At 37.4% G+C, this 10,069-nt stretch overlaps 1 protein-coding gene across 1 annotated transcript in view; it reads right to left on the bottom strand.

Moving 5' to 3' along the window:
• The window catches only part of LOC106881176 (tetratricopeptide repeat protein 7B), a 75,850-nt gene extending 67,324 nt beyond the window's left edge, over positions 1 to 8,526 (bottom strand). Inside the window, exons 1-2 of the mRNA XM_014931469.2 lie at positions 8,404 to 8,526; positions 7,722 to 7,894 (exon numbers count right to left, since the gene is read on the bottom strand). Coding sequence (XP_014786955.2) covers positions 7,722 to 7,816 — 95 coding nt within the window. The 5' untranslated portion in view covers positions 7,817 to 7,894; positions 8,404 to 8,526. The remainder of the gene's footprint in view (positions 1 to 7,721; positions 7,895 to 8,403) is intronic.
• Positions 8,527 to 10,069: the final 1,543 nt, after the last annotated feature.

The raw sequence follows: 10,069 nt of genomic DNA, 5'->3' as shown, positions 1-10,069 counted from the left end.
TTCAGTATTATTTGTACATGAGAGAAGAATCTCAAGGATTTTCAAGAGATAAAATTTTTTCACTCTTCAATAGAAAATTAAAATACTTTCAAAATGAGAGAAAAACAGAAAGTTTTTAGCAGAAACATGTCAAACAGAATCTTTGAATATTTGTTGAAGATATTCACCAATTTACAGTGAGTAATGCAGAGCAAGAATGACTAAAGTTTCAGGTACTTCAGTTTAATTCCTATACAATTCTTGCTGATACAGGCCATTACTAGCTCACCAATTCAAGTAATTATTTTTTTAATAGTAGAGTGGAGGTGCAATGGCCCAGTGGTTAGGGCAGCGGACTCGCAGTTGTAGGATCGCAGACTGCAGACACAGCCTTGAAAGGTTTAGTTGAACAAATCAACTCCAGTACTAATTTTTCTGGCATGGTCATGTGATGCTTATAGAAGACGACAGCTGTGTAAAAAAGTGCCGATCTCTAACTGTGGAGGGAATCTGTGGTAGAGGTAGACCCAGGAAGACATGGCACGAAGTGGTGAAGCATGATCTTCAAACTTTGAGCCTCATGGAGGCAATGACTAGTGACCGGGACCTTTGGTAATATGCTGTGTTTGGGAAAACCCATCACGCAAAGTGAAATCGTAATCATGGCTGATGCTGGTGTCATGTAACTGGCACCCATGCACGTAAAAAGCACCTTTCAAGCATTGGGCCTCACGGAGGCAAAGTGGCTGAGTTCCTTTCAAGTGTTGGGCCTCATGGAGGCAATGACCGAGACCTTTGGCATTATGTTGTGCTTGAGAAGAAAACCCACTAAGCTGTGCAAAATTGCAGTTGTGGCAGATACTGGTGACATGCAAATGGCACCTGTGCCAATAGAACATAAAAGCACTCATTGCACTCTCAAAGACACTGGCTTTAGGAAGGACATCCAGCCATAGAAAACCATGCCAAATCAGACTGGAGTCTGGTGCAGCCTTCCAGCTTACCAGCCCAGATCAAACCGTCCAACTCATGCCAGCATGGACAATGGACATTAAATAATGATGATGATGATATTATGACCAGGTTCCAACCCAGGCTGCAGCAACAAATTTTACCCGCCACACTTCTCGATCCAACTTCACTGGCTCGATATCCTGGATACATTTCAGGCCAGTGTCTGCAATCAAGTTGTTGATGTAAGTGTGAATAATGTTTTTCTCTTCTTACATTACCATGAAGTGGGTTCCACAAGACTAATTTGGATGCTGCCAGCTCAGGGTGGTGCACACAATGACCAGACAGTTGCAGCTGTGCTTCCTGATCTTCTCACTAATTTTCAGCAGGTCACCATAAAGGTATTCATTTGTCACATGTCACTGCCATTTCACATTTAGGGCTATTCGTAGCATCCATTTATCCCATTTGATAATTTCATTGTCAGTGTCCATGTGTCACTGCCAGATAATAGCAATGATTTGACAGTTGCAATGATTTTGACTTGCCTGAGCAATTTAGAGTTCCAGACTTTCTTTAGTTTGTGACAGGCTGTGCCTTCCTGATCTTGACTTCACAGATGATATAGCACTCATATCTAATGAAACAGATCAAGCTCAACAGCTGCTCAGCAGAGTAGAAACATCAGCAGCTAAAATATGACTGCACACAATGTCAAGAAAATGAAATACATGTCTTTCAACTAATCAAGTTATACTGAACTATTTGCTTTGAGCAGTTCCAAATTAAATGTTACAGAAGACTTCAAGTACTTAGGTGGTTGGATGAGCAGTTCAGAAGCAGACATTAACTTTTCATGCTGAAACTAATTTTGTGATTCATTTATTCCGGATTTTTTTTTTTTTTTAATATTTGAATTTTCTTTTTAATATTTAAATATTTTAAATATTTTTTTTAATATTAAGGTTTAAAGTTTGGTCATTTTAACCCAATCAGAAAATAGGATTTGGAAGCTAGCATTTTCTGCATGATAGCTGTCTATCACAAAATGAAAGTAAAAATATTACATCAATGAAGTTTTAAACAAAATGAAAGCAATTACATGTCATATCAAGAGAGGGGTGGGAGCAGCAGGTGTGAGAGATATATATACATATACAGAGAAAGAAAGAGAGAAAGTGTGATAAATATATATAAAGAGGGGGAAAGTGTAATAAACAGATAGGAAATATAGAGATAGGTAGATTTGGTGATCTGAAAGTTGAATTATTTCTCGTAATAAATCATGTTTTTTGATTAATATTTATTGAAAACCTTCTCCTTTGGGAAGTACATTTCAAAAATCAAATCCATTTTCCTCATGGACACACTGCTTCAGAACCTTTCAATGACATACATGCATGCATACATACATACATACACTCACATTTATATAGTATATATATACACACGCACATATATATGACAGGCTTATACACAGTTTCTGTCGATCAAATTCAGTCAGGAGGCACTGGTTGGTTTGGGGCTATACCTGAAGACACTTGCCTAAAGCGCTGTGAAGTGGGACTGTATCCAAAACCATATGGCTGCAAAGCAAACTTCTTAATCACACAACTATGCCTGCACCAATGTTTTTCTATCTATTATTTTACTGTACTGAAATAATTTAGTATTTTTGTTGTAACATTTCTCTTCTTGTTTATTCTTGTAACAAAATATAGAAATCATTAATACTATCATCATCATCATTTGCTCCAGCAAATAAACCAGCCCATCAATAAATGAATATAAAAAAACAGTCATTAATTACACAATAGTGCTAGTATTATATCACCGTTAGTTTCCTGCACAGGAGAACCTGTAAAGATTATGAACACAGCCCAAGTGTTTTCTGTGGTAACTCAACCTAAGAGTAAAAGTAGCCAATCTTGTTCAAATTATCTCTTACCACTCAAAAAGGAAATGATACAATGTTGTCACAGATTATGCAAAACGATGGGATGGTCATAGCTGGAATGCATTGATCCCAGGTTTCCGATATAAACAAAGGAAAGTTTTCAATTAAACAAAAAAGCTGAATGAAATATATGTGGTGACATGCTGTTGCCAGTACCACCTGACTGGCCTTCGTAGGATTTTCGAGTGAGATCGTTGCCAGTGCCCCTGAACTGGCTCTTGTGCAGGTGGCACATAAAATACCCCATTTTGAGCATGGCCGTTGCCAGTACTGCCTGACTGGCCTTCGTGCGGGTGACACATAAAAGCACCCACTACACTCTCTGAGTGGTTGGCGTTAGGAAGAACATCCAGCTGTAGAAACTCTGCCAAATCAGATTGGAGCCTGGTGTTGCCATCCGGTTTTACCAGTCCTCAGTCAAATCGTCCAACCCATGCTAGCATGGAAAGCGGACGTTAAACGATGATGATGATAATGATGATTACTACGAAAAGGTTTAGGGTGCAAGTTACAGTTTATTTGAATGGGTCAACAAAGAAGCCTCAATGTGGTCACTCAACCTGCTAGAAACCTCTCAAATCAAACCCTAATGTCTTACAGAAGGAAAACAGCAAGTTGACAGAATTCTTAGCACACCAGGCAAAATGCTGAGGCAGCATTTCATCTGTCTTTGCATTCTGAGTTCAAATTCTGCTTGGGTCAACTTTGCTTTTCATTGTATTTCTTTTTTTTTTGTGGGGGTGGTGATGATAAAATAAGTACCAGTGGAGTACTGGTGTCGATATGATTGATTTACCTCCTCCCCTGTAATTGCTGGTTTTGTGCTAAGATTTGAAACCAATATCTTACAGAAGGAAGATGTAGTCATACATACACACACACACACACACATTACATTACAAGTTTCAATCACTAGTCTACAGTTATGCTGCAGCAGCATAACTGTAGACCCTAACCCTAACCCTTGAAAGTTTAAGCTGATTATCTCAACCCAAGTACTTCGTTATTTATTTTATTAAAGCTGAGGAGGAGGAAAAGCCAAGTTAATCCGAGTAAGATTCGAACTCAGAATATAAAGGGACATAATCAAAAACCAGATCTGCCAATTCACAATACAAATGTAAGCAGTGCCTTCCATTGTTACTTGATTTTAACAACAGATATCTCTTCCATCAGATAAAACAGATTGTAGGCAGGAAATTAAGGGTAATCTGAGGAGAAATGCTACAATTTATGAGCAAAGGAGACTGTAGAAAAGATATAACATATAAGCATCACCACAATCATCATCATCACCATCACCATCACCATCACCACCACCACCACCACCACCACCATGATCAAGATCCCGATTGGTAATAAAGATGCTGGTGTTAATTTATTCTTTAAAACATCTTTTTTTCTTATCTTTTATCTTACTTGTTTCAGTCATCAGACTGCAGCCATGCTGGGGAATTTTTAGTCGAATGTATCAACCCCTGTACTTATCTATTTTTTTTTTTTTTAAGCCTGGTATTATTCCATTTGTCTCTTTTGCCAATCTATTAAGTTATGAGGACACAAACACACTAGCACCAGTTGTCAAGCGGTGATAGAGGACAAACACAGACACAAAGAAACACACACACACACTCACACATGCACACACACACACACACACACACACACACACATATGATGGGCTTCTTTCAGTTTCCATCTACCGAATCCACTCACAAAGCTTTGGTTAGTTCAAGGCTATAGTAGAAGACACTTGCTTAAGGTGCCACATAGTGGAACTGAACTCTGAACCATGTGGTTGGGTAGCAAGCTTCTTACCACACAGCTACGCCTGTGCCTAGTCATGCCTGCACCGAGTCACACCTGTGACTGGTAGTTTTCTATGCAAACTTGTCATCATTTTAACATCCACTTTGCCATGCTTACATGGGTCAGATAGAATTTGTTGAAACAGATTTTCTACAGTTGGAAGCCTTTCCTTTACCAACCCTCGCCAGCCCAAAAGCAAGGTAATAATTCCCCCATGGCTGGACATGCTTCAAAGGAAGAATGGAAATGAGGGACACTACTAACATGATGATGACATTTGTTTATCTCTATATGTCAAGAAGACAAGGAGCCACAAACACACACACACACACACACACACACAACAAGCTTCTTTCAACCAAATCCACTCACAAGGCTTTGGTCAGCCCAAGACTATAGTATAAAGCACTTGCCCAAGGTGCTATACAGTGGGACTGAACCCAAATCCATGTGATTGGGAAGTAAATATCTTAACCACACAACCATACTTGTGCCCATTAACTACTGTACAAAACTACCCATAAATGTAAGTGATTCTCTTATCAATACTTCTGTAAGTATGGTGAAGTCTAGGTTTTGTCAAGGAGGTCTAATAGCATATAAACATATCCAAAGCTGTCTCCCATACTTGTGAATATAATTAAAATAATATAACTGTCTAATTTTGTATTTTCTCACCATTTAATTATTTCTAATTGGCTTTTAACGCTCACTTCATTAAATATGGTATCCACTAACTTGAATGTTTTTCATGTAGATGGCATTTCTGAGCAATTTATTTCTAAAATTATGATCCATTATATGAGCAATGTAAACCTGAATGAATGGTAAGGGTACAAATAAACTGGGAATGCAGCTTGGCATTAAAGAAATCAGCCACTTGATGTGGCCTTATTAATATGGACCTGTGATGAAAATGGAGAAATCCTGCTGAGCAAAAAGTGCCATGGATATATAGCAAAGCAGGTATGAGCCATGTTAGGTGGCAACTGAAAGAAGTTGTATGCGTGCGCATGTGTGTGTGTGTGTACATGTGTGTGTACATGTGTGTGTGTACGTGTGTGTGTGTGTGTGTGCATGTGTACATGCATGCGTGTATGCATGAGTGCATGTGCATGCTTGAGTGTGTGCATGAGTACATGTGCATGAGTACATGTGCATGAGTACATGTATGCACACGCAGGTGTGCATACACATATGTGTGTGTATGTGTGTGCATGTGTGTGTATGTGCATGTGTGTGTATATGTGTGCATGTGTGTGCATGTGTGTGTATGTATGTGTATGTGTGTACATGTTGTTCTTTGACCAGACTTTGTGCAATAGTTGTAAATGATTGTTACTTTCATGTCTGGTATGGAGACACATTACTTTGCCTGGAAACAGGGAAGGATTGGCAACTGGAATAACATCCAGACATAGAAAAAAACCTGCCACAACAAATTCTGTCCAACCCATGCGAACATGGAAAAGTGGATGTTAAAAAACAATGATGATGATGATGGTGAATCACCAGCTGAAAACAATAAGTTCTCTAAATATCACTAAATGAAGCAATATACATAATTAGCAGGTCCCAGCAAGCAGTGGGACAAGGAGGAAATCGGGATATTTATAACAGCTGATATAGTAGGAGTAAAGTAGATTAATGAATAAAGGAATGACTGAATGGTAGGGACGATGATGAAGTCAATGACAACAACAGTAACCAAAATATGAAATATTAATTAGCAGCCTTTATTGTCTAAATGAACAGAACAACTTGAATCAACATACACCGAAGATGAGTTGAACCAGTTCCAACCAATGAGTCCACAGCTGTAGTAGCTTCACTGGGGTTCACTGATGAAATTTCACTTGAAATATGATTCTCTGAGGCAGTCTCTAGTAGCAAGCATTATTATACAGAACAATGTATGCCATTTGTAAATATAATAAGGTGGTAAACTTAATCTGCATAAAGCAGTGAGCTAGCAGAATCATAAGCTCATCAGACAAAATGCTTAACAGCATTTCTTCCAGCTCTTTATGTTCTGAGTTCAAATCCTGCAGAAGTCAAATTTGGCTTTCATCCCTTGGGGGAGGTGATACAGTAAAGCACCATTCCAGAACTGGGGTCAATGTAATTGATTTGTCTCTTCCCCTAAAAACTGTTTGCCTTGAACCCTGCAGGGAACTGGCATCCTCTTCAGGAAAAATGATGTGATCTCTGTCATTTAACACCATGGAAAACTAGGTAACCAGCTTTATGAATCTTAGGGGTCAAGATAAAAAACAAAAAAAAAATCTGTCAACCATCACCTGCTTACTGGGTTCCTCTAGATCTAAACATCTGGATTAGATCTCATCGTCATCATCATAATCTAGCATCTGTTTTCCATGCTGGCATGGCTTAAATGGTTTGACTGGAACTGGTAAGCCAGAGAGGTGCATCTGGCTCCAATCTGTTTCTATGGCTGGATGCCCTTCCTAACACCATTCACTCCATAGAGTGCACTGGGTGTTTGTTATGTGTCACCAGCATGGAGGCTTTTTATGTGTCACCAGCACAGGTGCCTTACACATGTCACTGACACAGGTGCCTCTAACATGTCCTGGCACGGTGCCTTTTACATGTCACTGGCGCAGGTGTCTTTTACATGTCACCAGCACAGGTGCCTCTTACATGTCATCAGCATAGGTGCCTTTTACGTGTCACTGGCACAGGTGCCTTTTACATGTCACCAGCACAGGTGCCTCTTACATGTCATCAGCATAGGTGCCTTTTACGTGTCACTGGCACAGGTGTCTTTTACATGTCACCAGCACAGGTGCCTCTTACATATCATCAGCATAGGTGCCTTTTACGTGCCACTGGCACAGGTGCCTTTTACGTGCCACTGGCACAGGTGCCTTTTACATGTCACTAGCACATAAGTATAAGAATACCTCCTCCACTCTTACCAGTTTTAGAGATCCTAATAAAGGTCATGAGCAAAGCATTTGCTCTTAACAAAGTGATCGTGAAAAAAAAACCCACTTACTTATAGAAAGCGTTCATGGCGTTTCTGTTTTGTTTCTGTCGTTCTTCTTGCATTTTCATATCATTGGCCTTCATACTGTAGCCGACACCCATCATAACATAGATGCGTGACCGGAGGGGATGGTCCCCCTCAATGGCTATAGCTCGTTCAGCAAAGTCAATCCCCTCATTATACTGAAATGAATAAATAAATAAATAAATAAAAGATTCCATGCTAATGTATGTAGATTGTTTCATACCTTCAGACAGATAAAAAAAAAGGTGGGGAAATGAAATGAATTTAACACAAATATCGTAAAAATTGATAAGACAATAGTGTTCAGAACTGTTTTCTCGTTTTTAGATTTTAGTGTTTAACTTCATTCCCTTTTATTCAAGAGTTCAAATCCCACCAAGATCAACTTTGCATGTCTTCATTTAGGACTGATAAAACAAATACCAGTAAAATACAGAAGTAGGACAATTCAATCACCCACATAGTACTCATCTGTTTCCATTTGTATAAACTTACCAAATACTAACTTCTAATTCTCCAAACTCTAAATTTAACAACACTAACTTTGTCATACCTCTCACCCAAGCTAGAAGATCTGTCCCAACAGTCTATAATAGCAATGCCTTATCTCATTAGTTATAATCTTTAAAAGATGAAAAAAAGAAGTGTATGAAATTCCTGCACTCACCTGATAGAGGTATTCTATGCAGATGCGCGCTGCTTGCAACAGTAGAGCTGGGTTCTTTGGTTGCTGCCGAGCACACTCATTTAGCACCAGTACTGCACGGCTATACTAACAGCAAAGGGAAATATAAAAGAGAAAGATTTAAGTTATTTTTAATGGTAAAAATAAGAAAATTTTAAGAATTTTAGTATAATTTTGACATATATGAAAAAACATTTTTCTGATAAATTTCTCATAACAGAAAAGATTACCAAAGCAATAACACTTTTCTTAGTTCATTATCTACATTAATATTTACCAAGAAGTTGTTCCCACATTTACTAATTTCTTAAACTTTCCATGATCTATTATTTTATAGCTAGTCTAGACGACCTGTGTACATTAATTAATTTTCAAAACAATCAAGACTCTGAAAAGGTTTAATAAAATAGCTGGTCATTCAGCTGATAGGTAGAATACAACAAAAGATGTTAATTGATAATGAGAACTTATATTATTTATGTAATAATAAGATTTCAATTGAGATATTCATTTAAATATGAACACTTTAATACAAGCAGTTTGGATGGGCTAGTATTATGGAATTAATAGCAATATCAGAACTGTTGGTATTGAAAATATTAATATTTTAGCATTCAGATTACTCTATCAAATATAATGCATATTTATTCACATTATTTTGAATTAATCATGCATTATCTTGTAACTTTGAGATTTGGATGATGTGAATGTTATTTTTAGAATGACACTGAAGGATAGGTGTGAGAAGCTAGATCTGGCAAGTTTGGATTTTAAAATAGGTAGAATATTTCGGCCGGATATGGCTGGTTTAAATGCTAAAAGGTTAAAGTTTATTTTGGTTTTACAAACTGAATACTTGGGGCAAGACCACGGTTATTATTTATTGATACAAACTGAGATAAAATGATTGGAAAATATTAAATAACTTGAGAATTGAAAAAAAAAAAGAAAAAGCATCTCTGCTGATATTTATGTTGAGTTGATATTTTAAAAAGTGCAATGATAAAATTTTGCAGATTGTGTCATTCTTATAAAATAGTACAGCAACAATAACACTAAAGTCTTGACTAACAGAATTCCAAGTATTAACTGCTACGATAACCAAACCACCTCAATGTAGGTAAATAGTAAAATGTCACTGAGTCAGATATAACAATAGTATTTAGTTCTGAAGAATAATATAACAGGTTCCATTGACTACTTTCATATGACAGTGATTAAATCAAAGCCACCCACAACATACAAAAAAGAATATATTTGATAGGATAAGTATGTTAAAATTTAACAGGAATCTAGTTAGATAACTAAGCAATAGAGTGGGAGGTATACTCTGTTTTTCTGTGATCACTAAGTGCTTCAGTGTATACTACCATCCTACCATACCTTACTGACAACTGTTCCCAAGCCTTAACAACAATAAGAAAAACAACATAATCTAGATATTATGTGAATAATGTTAGAACCATTAAGCTTTTAATAATCTTTTTCATGAGCTCAAAATACTTGGAGACAAAGAAATGACTCAATTGTTAAATGAGCTTAAAGTAACAGACAAGTCAAACAGGTTGGTTTTTCAAAAGAGTGTTTTATACATTATACATATACAACTATGTTGGTATGTATGTATGTGTATGTGTGTGTGTGTATG

Source organism: Octopus bimaculoides, chromosome 4, assembly GCF_001194135.2.
Source record: "Octopus bimaculoides isolate UCB-OBI-ISO-001 chromosome 4, ASM119413v2, whole genome shotgun sequence".
Lineage (NCBI taxonomy): Eukaryota > Metazoa > Mollusca > Cephalopoda > Octopoda > Octopodidae > Octopus > Octopus bimaculoides.
The sequence above is the reverse complement of the archived record's forward strand: the minus strand, read 5'-3'. Positions and strand labels throughout refer to the sequence as shown.